Source organism: Mandrillus leucophaeus, unplaced genomic scaffold (assembly GCF_000951045.1).
Source record: "Mandrillus leucophaeus isolate KB7577 unplaced genomic scaffold, Mleu.le_1.0 Scaffold91, whole genome shotgun sequence".
Classification (NCBI taxonomy): Eukaryota; Metazoa; Chordata; class Mammalia; order Primates; family Cercopithecidae; genus Mandrillus; species Mandrillus leucophaeus.
The window spans coordinates 5,898,993-5,916,496 of record NW_012109919.1 but is presented as its reverse complement, the minus strand read 5'-3'; the positions used below and the strand labels follow the sequence as shown (position 1 = coordinate 5,916,496).

Sequence of the window (17,504 nt, the reverse complement as noted above, 5' to 3'; positions counted from 1 at the left end):
ATAAGGATTCATCTATTTCTAGTTTTACCCCATGCCTAGTATGTAGTCATTTAGGATTCTCAACAAAACTATGCAGTATTTACTAGGGCCCTTCTTTTTAAATAGTCCCTTACCTCTAATTTTGTCTCTCAACCCTGTGACATTTCCAGAAGACTTTAGCAGCTACTTTCTGCTTGGTCTCAACCTTCATCCTAAGCATGCATGGCTTAAGAATTAGTAACTGTTTTGAGGAGAAATGAATGTAGACTGTCTAGCTTGACTCTCTGCTATTCTTTTTTTAATCCTCTTTATTTTTGTCTTTTAAGTCCTAGCTGCTGCAGTTACCATGCATGCACTCCAATTTTTGCCTCCCCAGATTTTTATGATTGAAGCAAACTCTGGGTTAGCACTTTGTACTCTGTTGATTGCTGTGTCCTGCACAGTGAATTGACAAAAACAAGTGTATTCGTCCATTCTCTCACTGACATGAAGACATACCTGAGACTGGGTGATTTATGAAGACAAGAGGTTTAATGAACTCACACCTCTGCAGACTTAACAGGAAGCATTACTGGGAGGCCTCATGAAACTTACAATCATGCTGGAAGGCAAAGGGGAAGCAACATGTCTTACCATGGTGGGGCTGGAGAGACACAGCAAGGAAGAGAAAAGTGCCACACAATTTCTAACAACCAGATCTCATGAGAACTCATTGTCATGAGAACAGCAAGTGGGAGGTTCACCCGCATGATTTAATCACCTCCTACCAGGCCCCTCCCCTGACACGTGGGGATCACAATTGGACATGAGATTTGGGTGGGGACACAGAGCCAAACCATATCAACAAGGAAACAAACAAATAGGAATGAAACCAACCCCGAAAGAGATGAAGCAATAGCAAACTAAGGGAGTGTATTTGTTTTTGATCCTGTCTCCTCAGGTCCTAGAAGCCTTGATTATTCTCAGATATCTTCAAATTGTTGGTTTGTGTATATTAAGCAGTTTTCACAGCTTTTTTTTTTTTAAAGGAATATTGAGAAAAATTTTCTCCATACTGAAAAGCTGAAGTTTATCTTGTACTTAACATGCCAGCTTAACAACAATAGTATCGGAATTATTTAAATCAAACCATACCTCTCCCAATTTGTAGGCTTTTGCTTTACCCTATTTAAATTCTGGACAGTCTCATTACAAACTATACTTCACTTTTGTAAGTCAATGTTTATTTACACTGGCATACACATTTACCATTGTTTTTCAGCATCATACATTTTTGCATTTTGCCTTTATATTTGGGGCAGTTGTCCTTCTGTTTCAAGTATATCTTTGATATTTAAGTTCATGTGGGTCTTCTGGTGAGAAGCACTCCTAGCTCATGTTTTTCTGAAAATGTCTCTGCTTCACTCTCCTTTACAGATAATTTGTGACATACAGGATTCTAAATTGAAAGACTGAAAGAATATATATGTTAAATTATTCTGCTGTCGTCTTGCTTTCCCTGTTGCCTTGAGGAATAAAGTCACTCAAATTACTTTTCCTTTGTAGTTGAACTGTTTTTTCTCTAGCTGCTTTTAAGTGTTCCTCATTTCCCCAGTTGTTTTTTCAGTTCTACTATGATAGTTTTAGATATAGATCATTCTTAATTTATCCTGACAAGGAATTTTTAGGGGAAGGGGGTTTCCTATATTAATCTTTCAGCATTTCTGGAAAATCCTCAGGCATTTTTTCTTTATGTATTGCTGCTTCTCCATTCTCTGTTTAACCCCTCTCTCTACCCCAGACACCTATCAGACCTTCTCATTTCTACCTTCCGTGTGTCTTAACCTCACCTGTATATCTATAACCTTGTTTCTATGGTCTGTGTCCTCAATTTCTTTGGAATTATCTCTCAGTTCACTAATTTTCTGTTCAGCTCCTTTTAATCTGTTAGTGTAGCCATCGTGTTTACATTTTATTTTCTCTCCTTTATACCATTCCTCACCAATATCTCAGATCACATAGTCTATCTTTAAAATAATTTCCTTGCCTTCTCTATTTTCATTAGACTTGATTACCAGAACCTCAGGTAAGCTTGGTTCCCCCCTCCCCCGCCAAAAAAAACCCACGTATTTCGTACATCCTGACAATTCCATTACACTTCTATTACACTTCTATAATCCACTCTCCTTTTTACTCTTCTAGGCTATTCACTCTTTAGACTATTTCATAATTTCTCTTCTGCCTTGAACTTTTAATAATTCTTTTGCTTATCCTCACTCTCACAGAATGACCATGATTGACATAAGTGCCCCTCTACTGCTACCCTCTACCAACATCTAAGTGCCCCTCTACTGCTATCCCCCTACCAACATCTAAGTGCCCCTCTACTGCTATCCCCCTACCAACATCTATGCCTGTGTCATCTGCTTTTCCTTCTGTAGCTATGGATGACCTGAATTGTTGCTAAGACCAACCCTCCATTTCACAGTGGATTCCACCCTTAACACTGATTCAAAAGTAGTGCTCCAACTGTTATTTCCCATCTCCTGCCTCATAATTTTATTTCTCTCTCTCTCCTCATTTATTGCTACAGTCCCTTCCAGCTATCACCCTATTTCTCTGCTCTTCATTGTAATAAACCCTTTCAAAGAGTTATGTCTCCTGTCTACAATTTTCCCCATTCTCTTAAACTCACTCTTGTCTAATATTTGCCTCATCATTTTACTAAACTGCTCATTTCAAGTCACCAATGACCATATCTCTGTATCTTACTTGTAAGTATATTGTGTCCATCCTCTTTAAAATACTTTATCTATTTTCAAGAATACAACCATCTCCTAATGTATCTCTTTGTCTCTTTTTCTGGTGTTTCCTCAGGCTCTTTTTCTGACCCCCCTGTCTTTTCAAACTCTAAGTTTGGACTTTTGTCGAAATCAATTCTGGGCCATTTCTTTCTAGTTGCTTTCTTGCTAAGATTATCCAGTCTGATATCTTTAAATGCCATCTGGAGTCTGATAATCCACAAATTTATGTGTCTAATCATAACCTCTACCCTGAATTCCAAACCATGTATCTAAGGTTTACTCTGTGTCTCCACATGGACATCCAATTGGCACCTCTTACTACCCCCCCAAAACCTGCTCTTCCTACAGACTTTGTCTCAATGCATGGACAAATCCATTCATCCAAGTTTTTCAAGCTCTTAATCTTGGAATCATTCTCAATCATTCCCTTTTTATCTTCTCATCTAAACTGTTTGCAACTCCTCTGTCCCTAGTTTCTAACTAGTCAAAACATGGTCACTTCCCACTAATTCCACTGCCATCACCTTAATTCTAGGACACAATTAACTCTAACCTGGTCTTTTCAATCGTGAAATACGTGTTGTCTCTTCAAGATTTGTTCTCATTATGCAACCACAGTGATTCTTCTTAAATATGAGTCAAATTATGTTATTTTGCTTCCTGCCCTCTTGCCAGCCTAACAAATCCCTTAGAATAAAAGGCAAGGACCTTACAGCCATCAACCAGGCCCCTTGTGGCGAACTCCTGTTCCTTCCACACTTCTCTTTCCAATCTTCTTGCTCACTTTGTTTCAGACACAAGGAGTCCATGCTGCCTTTTTTAAAAAACACAAACACACACACACACACACACTGCCCGAGGATTACACTCATGCCTGTAATCCTAACACTTTGGGAGGTCGGGGTGGGAGGATAAGTTGAGGTCAGGAGTTCGAAATCGGCCTGGCCAACATAGTGAAACCCAGTCTCTACTAAAAATATGAAAAAAAAAAAAATTGGCCAAGCATGGTGGTGGGCACCTTTATTTGCAGCTACTTTGGAGGCTGAGGCAGGAGAATCACTGGAACCTGGGAGGTGGAGATTGCAGTGAGTGAGCTGAGGTCATGCTTCTGCACTCCAGCCTGGGTGACAGAGCGAGACTCCATCTGAAAACTAAAAAATAAAATAAACAAAACACTGGAAGAAGGCATACTCCCAATTTTGGGCCTTTGCGTTTGCTATTTCTTCTGCCTGGAAACATTATTCACCTAGATACCCACACCTCCTCCAAGGTCTTTGCTCGCTTATTGCCCTCTCAGTGATGTCTTCCCTAATTACCTTACTTGTAATTGCAAACCCAACCCCACTGCCTGATATTCCTTCCCTTCCTTTTCTCTGTTTTGTTTTCTCATGGTGGATCTTTTACCACCTGATATATATACATAGTTTATTTTTCTATCTCATCTTCAACCCTCATATACAATGTAAGCTACATAAAGGCTGCTTTTAGTTTGTTTTTGTTTATTCTTGTGTCTAAGTCAATGTAGGTGTTTAACAAATCAGTACTGAAGAAAAAATGAGTAATACATTTATCCAGGAAATAAAGTAGTGACAGGAAGATGAGTTTAGTTTGTATGGTCCAGGGATAGAACATTATAAGTGAAGAAATAGTCAAGCAGTTGAGAAAATAGCTTTCTAAATTAGAGAAAGGTGTATGTTCAAAAGCAAATCCTGAACATCGTTTTATATCTTAGGGTTTGCAAATGGTGCAGTGTGATTAGGAACCTAGAATGTATGGTGCAGTTGGATTATTATGTACAACCAAGTCTGAGCCAGTTAATGAAAGGTCTTAACTGTTAAATTATGAGGTCTGGATGTCTTAATGTTGGCTAGGGAAAAATGGAATATTTTAATCAGTTCGATGCACATGATAACACCTAGTCATGTTTTGTTGTTGTTTTACTTTGGTATAATGATATGTAAGACATGTTTTTCCTGCTTTAACAAAAAAAGGCAGTTACAACTTCTTAAGAAGGGGCTTGATCTGTTACCTTAGAAATGAATGTGTACCTGGTCAAATTACAATTTTTTAAAAATTTAACCCTAGATTTTTTTTGAACAGAATTAACACAGCTTTGTTTCACCTTTACCCAATATGTTTATACTAAAATAATCTTACTTATGTGATTTCCCCCTCTAAATTATGCCCTGTACAATAGGATGATTTTTCATAAATATTGTATCATTATTTAAAGATATACTGTTTCAAATATCTAGATTTTATCTTTATTATGACAAATGATTTGATGTACAAAATATTCTGAAAGAGTATCTGTGTCTGTTTGCTGCCCTTTCTTATTTTCTTGTCTGAAGGACCACTCCCGTGGTTTTTAAAAGAAATTTAGAACCTTCTTCAGTACTTTTCAGATGAACCAGCTTCTAACCCTCTTAAGTATTCATACAGAATCATTAGATTTTGAATTAGCAGTACCTTACACCAGAAGAAATCAACTAGCCCTTCCTTGGACTTCTTGGGATGTTGTTCTTGTTTCAATTTTAACCCAGGAGTTTAGTAAGGTTGGAGAGTTTGGGTCGGTGGGAAAGAAGGTGGATGTTGGGTCCATCTATTCTTTTTCTTATATTTGTTTTGTGGTGTAGGAATGGGTAACATAACAGAAAGCAGATTTTTCATTAGCTGAAACTTAATTTATATGATGGCAAATATAGAGAACATATAGAGTTCTCTTATGATTTTCTACCACAAAAGAACACTTAATTTTATTATTACATACTTAATGTACTTATGTCATCTTAGGTGACTACAAAACAGAAGAGCAATTTAAGATTACCTGGTTACTTTGACCAATTTTGGGTCAAAGTTCTATGCTATATAATGGCCATGTTGGCTAGATTCCCAAATGTCTGTGGCATGCCTAGCTATTTACAAAATAGAAGTATAAAACAACCCATGATTTTGTGTGAACAACCATAATGAAATATATTTATTCAAATGAGGCTCTTGATTTCATTTTTCAGTTTTTTAAAACACTACTTTCATGGACAGTGTGTAAGCCATAAGATGCACACTCTAATCTCTATAATCATACTTTGCTTTGTTTCAACAAAAGCAGTGTTTTTGAGAATTATTCAGAGACTCGGCTTCTTGTGATTTGGCTGTTTCCTAATCTCAAATTCACTCTTGAAGGACAAAAGGACAGAATCTTAAGATAATTTCAAATGAGATCCCAGAGTATTTAGGGGAACAGCCCTGTCATTCATTGAACTTGGTATCTGAAGTTAACTACTTTTTAGTAGAGGCATTCTCTTGAATGTTTAGAAGATAGTTAATGGCTTGGTTGATTACTTAATTGGTTACAGACCACTTCATCACCACTTCATCATGAAACCTGATAGACATAACCTGATTTGTTCTTTTAAAATTTTTGTGACATGAGATAACATCCTTCTCGTTAAAGAAACAATACATAGAGGATTTGTTAGATTTGTTCAAGTGTCTATGGCAATGCTAGCTAAGTTCTTCAGTCACAGCTAGCTTGGAGCCACAGACTCTTGAAGGTATTTTGATCTTTAGGGTTTTCCTCAGAAAAAAAATAATCTTTTCAGAGTCACTTTCTCCTATCTGAGATTTAGCATGTATATATTTTCATAAAAACTATTGCAGATAAATTTTAGAATAGAAAGTGAAGAAATATTTGCAGCTGAAAATTTAAGGCAGTATTTTGAAATTACACTTTCTGGTCACCTCTGCACATGTGTCATGGAACATACTGGGAAGACATGCATGGTAGAGTAAGAAGTTTCCTTGGTGCCAGAGAAACCAAGCTTCAAGCAATGGTCCTAACATACGTGATTTTTCTGTTGTGTTTCTGAGTATTGTTCTACTGTATGGATATATTCACTTTTTGGTTGACATTTGGGCCATTTCCAGTTTGGTTATTTAGAATAATGCTGCTGTGCTATGAACATTTGTGGACAAGACTTTTGTGAGACATATTATACAGAAGTAGAAAAGCTGTATTACAATAAATATATGTTCAATGTTTTGAGAAACTGCCATACAGTTTTTCAAATTGGATGTACCATTTTGTGTTTTTACCAAGGATGTGTGAGAGCTGCAGTTGTTCCACATTTTTGTCAACACTTTATATTTCCAATGCTTTAAATTTTAGCCCTTCTAATACATGTGAAATCAGATTTTGTAGTGGTTTTAATTTGTGGTTTCCTAATGCATAATCATGTTGGATATCTTCCTATGTGTTTGTAGGTATTCATATGGCTTTTTGTGTTTGAAGGATTTGGTCAAATATTTTGCCCATTTATATTGAGTCATCTTATTAAATTGTAAGAATTTTTTTGTCTTCTGGAAACAAGTTCCCTTTCAGTATATGTAGTGAAAATATTTTCTTCATTTTGTGATTTGCCCTTTCCTTTCCTTCCAAAGAGCAAAAGGGGAGTATATTTTGATGAAGTCTTTGTGTGTGTGTGTGTGTGTGTGTGTGTGTGTGGTGGGGGGGTTGCTGTCTGACTCTGTTACCCAGGCTGGAATACGATGGTGCAATCATGGGTCACTGCAGCCTGTAGCCTCTGAGCTTGAGTGATTTCTTTGCCTCAGCCTCCTGAGTAACTGAGACTTACAGGCACATGCCATCATACCCAGCTCATTTTTGTGATGTTGCCCGGGCTGGTCTCAAACTCCTGGCCTCAAACAGACCTCCCAGCTTGGCCTCACAAAGTGCTGAGATTACAGGGGTGAGCTACCACTCCCAGCCTATTTTTTTTTCTATTTTTATGTTACTCTTTATATTTTTTGTGTCCTAAGAAATCTTTGCCCACTCTAAGATGGCAAGTTTTTCTCCTATCCTTTTTTCTTAGAAGTCTTAAAATTTTAGAATTTACATTTAGATGTATAATCCATTTAGAGTTAAATTTGGTATGATATGTGGTAAGAGTAGGTGATTTTTTCCCCATACATATATCCGGTTTTTCTAGTGCCACTGTTTAAAAAAAATCCAATTATTTTCCATTGAATTACACTGGCAACTTTCTTAAAAATCAACCACTTTTATGTGGATCTATTTCTGGACTCTGTCTTCTATTCCATTGATGTATAAGTCTGTCTTTTCACCAGCACTACTTCTATTTTTGCTACAGCTTCGTAATAACTTGTGAAGTCAGCTAGTGTGTTATTTGGTAAAATTGTTTTGACTATTGTATGTCATTTGCATTTTCTTTTTCTTTCTTCCTTTTTTTTTTTTTTTTTCTTGAGACGGAGTTTCGCTCTTTCACCCAGGCTGGGGTGAAGTGGTGCAATCTCAGCTCACTGCAGCCTCCGCTTCCTGGATTCAAGTGATTCTCCTGCCTCAGCCCCCCGAGTAGCTGGGATTACAGTCATGTGCCACCAAACCTGGCTAGTTTTTCTATTTTGAGTAGAGACAGGGTTTCACCATGTTGGCCAAGCTGGTCCTGAACTCTTGACCTCAGGTGATCCACCTGTGTTGGTCTCCCAAAGTGCTAGGGTTACAGACATGAGCCACCACGCCCGGCCTGCATTTTCATTTAGTGTTTAGAATCAGGTTGTCCATTTCTATAAAATAAGGATTGCTTGAATCGGTAGGTCAATTTGTGAATAACTGCCACCTTAACAATACCAAATCTTCCACTCCGTGAACTAGGCATATTTATTTTCTTATTTACGTATTCTGTAATGTTTCTCAACAATATTTCATAGTTTCCAGTGAGGATATCTTGCTCATGTTTTATAAATTTTATTCCAAAATACTGTGTTGCTTTTGTGGTGCTACTATAAATGGAAATTTTAAAATTTCATTTTTTAATGTTTTGCTGCTAGTATTAATATCTAAAAATGATTTTGATATTTTAATAATAATTTTGTATCATGGACTTTGCTGAATTTAATTGTGATTTCTAGGATTTGCTTTGTAGATTCCTTAGGATTTTCTACATTTAAAAAATTATGTCATCTGCTAAAAAAAGTTGTACCTTTTTTCTTATATTTACGCCTTTTGTTTCATTGTTTGACTTTATTGTAATGGCTAACACATTCCATTAAATACCGAATAGAAGTAGCGAAAGCAGACATGCTTGCCTAATTTCTAATTTAAGGGGTGCATGCAAGTTTCCCCATTGTAAAATAATTTTGTCTGTTCTAGAACTTGATATAAATGGAATCAAACAGTAGGTACTATTTTGTAGAAGGCTTTTACCACTCATGTGTTTTTAAGATTCATGTGGTTGCATGCATGAGTCATTTCTTTTTTAACTTGTATTTGTCTTTTTAATCAACCTCTCAAGGTATAATTTATGTACAGTAAACCCCTGCCAAGTATGATCAAATATGGTAGCTACAACATTTTTACAGATGTCCTTGAACAAATTGACGAAATTCCTTCCGATTATTATTTGTTAAGAGTAGAAGGGTGTTGAATTTTTGTCAAAAGCTTTTTCTGTATCTTTTGAAATAATCACATACCTGTTCTCCTTTATTCTGTCAATATTGTGAATTACATTGATTTTTGAATATGATATCAATTTTTCATTCTTGGAACATATTCTACTTGGTTATAATTTAGTTTCATGTATTTCTTGATTTAATTGACTACTATTTTCTTGAAGATTTTTGCATCTAAGTTCATATTTGGTCATTTGTCTGTATTTTTATTTCTTTGTAACAGTTTTGTCAGATTTTGATATTAGGGTAATACTGGCCTCATAAAATAGTTGGTAAGTATTCTTTCCAAAGTGATACTCTTTATTTTCTCAATGTTGAGTAGAATTCAACAGTGAAACCATTTGCCCCTAAATTTTTCTTAGCGCAGACATTTTCGATAAATAATTCAACTTATATATTGTTCAGTTCTATTGGGTTGTATTTTACCATTTTTTCCTTTGTTTTTGTTTTTGTTTTTTGCCACAGTTATTCATTGTATTTTATCTCTGTCTTTTTTGTTTATAGTGTTTTATTTCATTAATATTTAATGTATTTTTTTGTATTGTTGGATTTTAATTATTTTATATTTACCTCTTTCTTACTCTGTTTCTCTTCTTTTGACTTTTAGATTTCCATTTATCTATTTACTTTTACAATTTATTCCTCCCTGCCTTTTTTTATGTAGTTGCTCTGAGTATTAAGGTGTATGTGTGTATATTTTCCCCTTAACTTTTCACAGTCAATTTAAGATTAATATTGTATAACTTCATCTAAAACATAAAAGCATTACATGTCATCTAAGTCTAAATGTCCATCTACCTCTAACCTCATTTATATTAGTTTCCCTGTGTTTCACACCTAAATACATTATATACCTCACCAGGATAATGTTATAAGCTTTGCTTTAACCATTTATAAACATTCTGAAAAATAAAAGAAATAATATTTTCTATTTACTTATGTATCTACCACTTCTGATACTTATTTCTTCCTGAAGTTTGCATTTCCATCTGGTATCATTTTTTCCTCACCTTGAAGAATTCCTTTAGTATTTAGTGATGTGCAGATATCTACTGATAAAAAATTCTTTTAATTTTCTCATATCTAAATCTTTAACTTTCATTCTTATAGGATATTTTTACTGGATATAGAATTCCGAGTCTAAAGTTTTTGGTTTTGTTTTCGTTTTGTACTTTAAAAATGCTATTGTATTATCCCCTTGCCTCTGTGGGTTCTGATGACAAATCTATGGTGATTCAAATTGTTGTGTTTATGATAATGTCATTCCTCTCTAGTTTTTATCAACATTTTCTTATTATCTTTATTTTCCAGAAATATGGTGATGCTATTTATCCCCAAGGCTGGATTTCTTTAAATTTACTCCTCTTGAGGTCCTCTGGACTTCTTTAATCTGTACATTTTGTCTTTTCCTAGATTTGAAAAGTATTCAGCCAATTCTTCTTTAAATATTTTTCTACCCATTCTTTTTTTCTGAAATTCCAAATACCCGTGTTAGAACTTTTGAAATTTTGACGGTCTCCAGACCTTCTATTAATTTTTTTCTATTATTTTCTGTCTTTTATATTTGATGATTTCTCTTGATATCTTTATAGTAACTGACTTTTTCATTCTTAATTTTGCTACTAAAAATATCCATTGATTTTTAAAATGTTTAATGTTGTATTTTTTAGTTGAGCAATTTTTTTTAATGTTTCCATTTTATACTTATATTTACTGTTTTATCCATGGTGAGTTTATTTTCCATTGCCTCACTGAGCATGATTTTTATAGGTGTTTTAAAGTTCATTTCTGATAATTTCAACATAAAGTTCACCTTGGAGTTGGTATCTTTTGATTGTGTCTTGCTGGAAAATAGATTCCATTTTCTTAACTCTTTGTATGTTGAGTGGTGTTTGAATTGTATCTTAGATATCAGCAGTTCTATGTTGTGGAGACTCTAAATTCTGCTACATTCTTCTAAACAACTTTTTTTTTTTTTTTTTTAAAGAAGGCATTTAATTTTATTAGACTCAAAATGCAAACTTTGTCACATGTCTTATGGTGATAGCTTTGATCTTAGACTGCTTTGAGTGTGCTCTGCATGTATGCCAGCAACTTTAGCGACATTCACATACTGAATTTGGGGTTAACCTTTGCTTACACTCTCCTTTCAGTGTACCTCTGCACTCTCCAGTGGTCTTGGTTGTCCTTGAGTGCATTCCTGTTTCCTCCATTCAGAAGTAATGGTCAAATTTTCATTGGAGTTTTATACAACTGGTACTATCAGAGTGACTGCAGCTGCTCTTGGATCAAAGATACAAACATTTTTAATTAATTCCATGCAGATCTGATCCCTTCTTTCAAAGTTACAACTCTCTTTCTTTCTTTGAAGATGCTCAGATAATTACGCTTTTTTCTAAAATAAAATATTTTTCTAGGGTTTATATTTGCTTTTCCTGAAAGATATGTTTGTTAGGAAATCAGTTCTTTACTACAGAAATGGGAATTATGTATTGATTTAAAATATATCTAAAGGCACTAAGGTCTCACTCTAAAAGGGTTTTAGGTTATTTGAATGTGATATTTAAATATAACTCAATTTTTGTTGTAAAACATTTCTAGGATTGCTTTAGTATTCCTGATAGAGGCAAATGCTATGGCAAATGAGGTGTTTACCTAAAACAACCATCTCCTTAATACTGGTAGCTGTTCAAGTAATTTTTTCAAAGACATATTTAGTTTTAAAATGAAGAAAGCAAATTTAAAATGATGTGTCCTGATTTTTCTCCATAGCTTTATGTCAGCCTCTTCTTACTTGAAGTTACATTTAGCAATTTAAAATAATAATAAAGTCCATTTACCCAGTAGACAGGCATTTAGAAACAACCACCATTTAGTATATAGTTAAAACCCTCAATTCCCAAAATAATTTAACAGGGAAAGGGAAATAGGTAACAAATAGGAAAATTTCTAGCTTTACCTAATAAAGAAATTACTGTTGGCTCTACTTTTTGCTATGTTTTATTTTATAAAAAAAGAAACGTTTGAAAAGATAGAAAAATATAGGAAAAGATTATATATTTGATATTATAAAATTTTAAATAAAGGAAAGTTGATGGAGCAAGTCACACTGGAGGAAATCAGTGTGGTTTGAATTTTTTCATTGATCCAAAAAGTATTTCAAAAATTTCACACTTACACATCAAAAAAAAAGGTTTAGCACTAGGAGAAAAGTACAGAATGGAAGAAGGTGAAGGAAAATCATCATGATTTACAATTTATATGATTTTCTACATCAGATCTACAAAAGAATGTATTTGCAGTGAGCTGAGATCCGGCCACTGCACTCCAGCCTGGGTGACAGAGCGAGACTCCGTCTCAAAAAAAAAAAAAAAAGAGTGTATTTGCAGTCTCTTACAGCTAATAAGAGGGCTCCGAAAGAAAGTGAACAATGTATAAAAATTAGTATTTCTGTACCCAGCATTAACCAATTAAATGATAAACTTTAAAATTGTTCCATTGCTGTTTATAATAGTGTTAAACTCCAAGTTACTTTAAAAAAACATGGAAAATTAGTACAGTGAAAATAATAAAATATTTTGAGATACCTGAAAGAAGTTCTCAATGTAGAGAAATAATCATTATGAAATGTCAATATCAAGATACCAATTATCTTTAAATTATAAAGATGATCTCAGTCTTAATTTTTCTGAGTTGTATAGAAATTTATAAATTAATTCTGAAATACATGTGGAAGAGTAAAGGGTGAAAAAATATCCAAGATCATTTTGAGTGTGTAATAAGAGACTTGGCCACTCAGATATTGTATGGTTACTAAATTATAGTTTAAAAATGTGGTCTTGGTAAAATATAGGAAAATATATCAATGGAGAATTGAGAGGGCTCAGAAACAATAGACACATTCATGTGGGAACTTGCTATATTGACAGAAGTAGCAATGTAGGTTAACGAGAAAAATGGGGATCGTTACAGGAATTTAGGTGTAAAAGATGGCTATAAGGAAAAAGTTGACATTGAATTGCCTGAGGTAAAGAAAAAATTAAAGCAAAACCAAAATTGAGACAGAATAAAGATCATACACGGTTATCTTTTAGAAGAAAACACAAGGAAATAGCTGTATTAACTCAAGGTAGAATATGATTTCTTAAGTAGAACACTGAACATTAAAGGCACAAATCCTCATGTAAAATACTAATATATTTGATTACATAAAACTGCTATTTCAGCCCATGTTTGCATTGATAAGGGAGTAGAGTTGACAACTTGCAAAGCATTCATTTGAATGGGAACTATATTAGTTAAAATAAATGTACTTGATTTATGTATACACCATGAAAAGAACTATAAAATATACTATTGGTTAAAATATTTGCAGAACAATAGGAACATTTTTATTTTGTTTGTTATTCCTAATATATACCTAAGGTGCCCTCAGGTGGGAAAAATTTACATCAAATTTAGGACAAGGTTGCCTTTAGAAGTAAGAATAGGACTGAGGAAGGTTGACAAAAATGAGTGTCTATGCAAAACATCTTTAAGTATTAGAAAATAAAATACAATAACACGGTTTTACCTCAGTGAAGGAGTTTCTCCCAGAAATACAAGATTGCTTCAAATTATGAAATTACAAATACAACACATCACCATATTGGTGTCTTTAAATGAAAACGATAGAACCATCCTTATCTCAGAGGATACTGAAAGAACAGTTAGCTACCAATCATTCTTGATTTTAAAAATTATACTCTTGTTAAAATTGCTGGACAAATTTTTGTTTAAAACATGTTTTTATTAGGTTTGGAACAGATATGAAAGAGTATTTATAAAACATTTCAAAGATATAAAGAATAATGATCACCTATATGTAAATTTTCTGGTATTAAAAATGGTTTGTGTGTGTGTTCTTAATGTGATAGGATTTATCACTCTAGAAGTATTTTCATTAAAGCCAAGAATTAAACAATGATATCCTTCTGAACAGTTTAACGATTTTTTGTAGGAGTAACGAAATCAAGCAGAAAAAAACAAAGGTAAAAATAAAAGAAAGAAAACAGAAGAGGATCCTTATTTGTAGATTATGTGACTATATTCTTAGAAACCTCACAGGAATGAAATAAACTATTTGATACAATAAAGAATATTCAGTAAGGCTGCTAATGCTAAAAACATATATGTAAATTATTTGCTTTTATATGTAAATAATGACAAGTTTGAAAAACATAATGGAAGAAGTGATTTTATTTACAATGGGCACCAAAAATATAAAAGCAATATATGATAGCCACAAAGAGAAAATTTTTAAATATTAGAAAAAGTTTTTAGCAATAAAACAGTATTGCTTTTGGAAAGGAAGATTTCATATTTAAGATGCAGTAATTTGCCTTTTCTAAGTTGATATGTTATAGCAGTGACTTTTTCAAGCACTTACAGACAGCTGATAACCACAAATTATCTTATTTCATCTTCTAGACTCCCTGTGAGTTTGGAAAGAAAGTAAAACTCAAATTTTGAAGTAATTTACCCAAGATTTCACTCCTGCCTCATAATTAAAAGGTGTTCTCACCTTATTTATCCTAATTAGTGTGTTTCTTGGAGGTAGAACCATCTCATTTGCATTCATGTCTCTAGCAACCATTGTAGCATAGGCAGTTGGACTCAGTCTGAAATTGTCACTTGCCTTTCTATGTGAGGAGTCACAAATTTCAGAGGTTGACAGAAATTGGGCAGCTAAAAGAATACCTTTTCTGATGTAGACAATGCTAGCCAATCATTTTCTTGTGTCCATAGAGTCTCAAAATTGGTAGATTTTAAGGATTTTAACAAAAGTTTGGAAATCCAAAGTCTTTCTCTGAAATATTTGGATTTTTCAATATTGGCAGCCAATTGAAAAAGTAATGGCTTTCTCCTGTTCAAATAAACCTCACTTTTGGCCAAATTTGGCCTGTGGCCTGCCTCTTTGTGACCTTGGACTTTTTCCATACTACTTTCCATAAATTCTGGCACACTAAAATCCATGGGCTTTTCAGGTATGAAGCTACTGTATCTGTCTATTCCAGAGCGTGACTAACTAGCTCTTTCTATACTACCAGTTCTAAAACTGAGTTGATCATTGTGTGTGTGTGTGTGTGTGTGTGTACCTGTTTGAAAATGTTTCTGAAAGTGACTAGAGATAGCCCAATTGAATCTCCTTATGTCAATGTGTAGGAATTTGATTGTTCCCCTAGTGTTTTATCAAGCAGTCATGTGTTCTTATTTGTCTTTCAATCAGGTATTTTTGATCACTGTCTGGAATTTTGAGCTATATATGATCCCTTTGGCATTGTTGCTGATCTTTGTCTACAATTTCATCAGACCTGTGAAAGGCAAGGTCAGCAGCATCCAGGACAGCCAGGTAAGCAAGCATTTGGAGTTCTGACATTTGACTGCCGAGAAATGTGTTAACAACAACAAACTACCACCACCACCAAATCATGGCCCAAGTCCATTTCGTTTGAGATGTGAGGCAGCCCTACAGATGCGCGCATTTTGCAGTGGAGGTCTTCTATCATGTGTAATCTGGAGTCTTCTTTCTGTGGCATCTTATGTTCCTGAGTCTTGGCCTGCTTGAGGGGAGCCTCTGGTTCATGGTTATTATTTCCATGCTGGTAGCATATGTCTGTGTGCTCATATGATTCTCTGTAGAGTTCCTGTGAACAATCTCCTCAATCACCAACGAGACCTTTGCTGCCTCTGTGGGCCGTTGCTGGGCATGCAGAGAGCTCTGCAGGGCTAACTCTGGCCTTTCCATGAAGGTATCTTATGCAGTGTTCTCTCTGGCTTGAAGGCTCAGGAGATTCCCAGAGGTTTGTCAACTCCCAGGGCAATCAGAGAGCGGGTGGGCTTAGACCCATCTATTTGCAGGTGCCCACATTTGTCTGGAAATTCCCAAACTTCCTGTCTTGTTGAAGAAAGCAAGACCCTTTCTCAAAGACATCACTCCGCATCTACTGATCCCACTTCCACTCTGACTCTCCTGCCCCTGGCCCCCTCACTGCACCCTATAAGATCTTTTTCTGCTCTAGGTGGTCAGGAACTTGTATTTGTAGGCTTTTTTTTTCTTTAATGATGTAATCTAGGCATTCCAGATTCAAGAACCAAGTTTTTTAAACAAAAATCTAAAGTCCTTGATTAATTTCCTTTCTAGATAGATCAACTTCACATTTGGTTTCCCAAGAGTCAATCAAATCCTGACTGTTTTTGTTTATTTTTCCTTATGTCCTCATAATGGACTTAAGGGAGGTTTCTGGTTTCACTTAGGAAGGAAGGAAAGTGGGAAAAATGAGTATTGTGGCAAGAGGAAAATTTCAAAATTTACTTTCAGGCAATTTCAAAATTCTATTCTGTTTGATTTTTAATGTTTTAATTTTAATGTTTTAATTATTTAATGCAATAGGCATGAACACATATCAGTGAGAAAATAGAACCAGCTAATAAATGAATGACTTTAATAGATCCATTTAAGGACTAGGTTTCACAGAGTTATAGATAATGGAAATTTTTGCAAAGAAACATCTCTAATATCTGTGTTGTCAACAAATATTTTTACAATGCTTATGCAGGTTTTATGTGCCCACTGTGTATATATGTTTATAGTATGTGCATATGTGTGCATGTATGTGTGAGCATGTACATATACTAGCATACATGTGCATATTAATATACCTATGTGCACATAAGTGTGTATGTATGTATAAAGCCTTTATTTATCAAACATTGAAAATAATTACCTAATTTGGTTCTATAACACAACTATGAAAGAGGCAAGAACTATTTTCATTTTATGTCTTATGAAACTACAGTGCATATGATAAAGTGATTTGCTTAAAGTCACAAAGCAAAAACTATTGAAACCATGTCCCAAGCTAAAGACTTCTCCTAAATATAGCGTTTTTTCCCTCCCATAGCCTGTTTTCATTACCTTCCTGTTTATCCACTGGCTTTCATGAGACATGTTTGCTGCCAATTGTGAATAGGTTAGTTCCCCAGATGACCCATGAGTACCATACAAACTGCTGACTGCATCTTGTGAGAATTCTAGAAGGTAGGGCTATACTGGCCCTGAAGAAATTTCTTGATGACTGCTCCGTGGTTTTATGGAATGTAGCAGAGTATTTTCTGGATACTTCAGAGTTACTCCTTTTTAAGAGCATGATATTGTCAATTCTTTTTACTATTGGAACAATGACATCTGAACAGCATGCCTGACCTTTGCAAGGTTAAGCAGAAATGCAAGTG

General features: G+C 34.6%; 1 protein-coding gene across 2 annotated transcripts in view; it reads left to right on the top strand.

The window, feature by feature from the left end:
* MCTP2 (multiple C2 domains, transmembrane 2) overlaps nucleotides 1-17,504 on the top strand; it is a 198,105-nt gene that overhangs the window by 138,469 nt on the left and 42,132 nt on the right. Inside the window, exon 17 of one of the 2 annotated variants that reach the window (XM_011969821.1) lies at nucleotides 15,499-15,621. The exons of the other annotated variant lie outside the window; for it this stretch is intronic. Coding sequence (XP_011825211.1) covers nucleotides 15,499-15,621 — 123 coding nt within the window. The remainder of the gene's footprint in view (nucleotides 1-15,498; nucleotides 15,622-17,504) is intronic. 2 annotated transcript variants of the gene reach the window in all.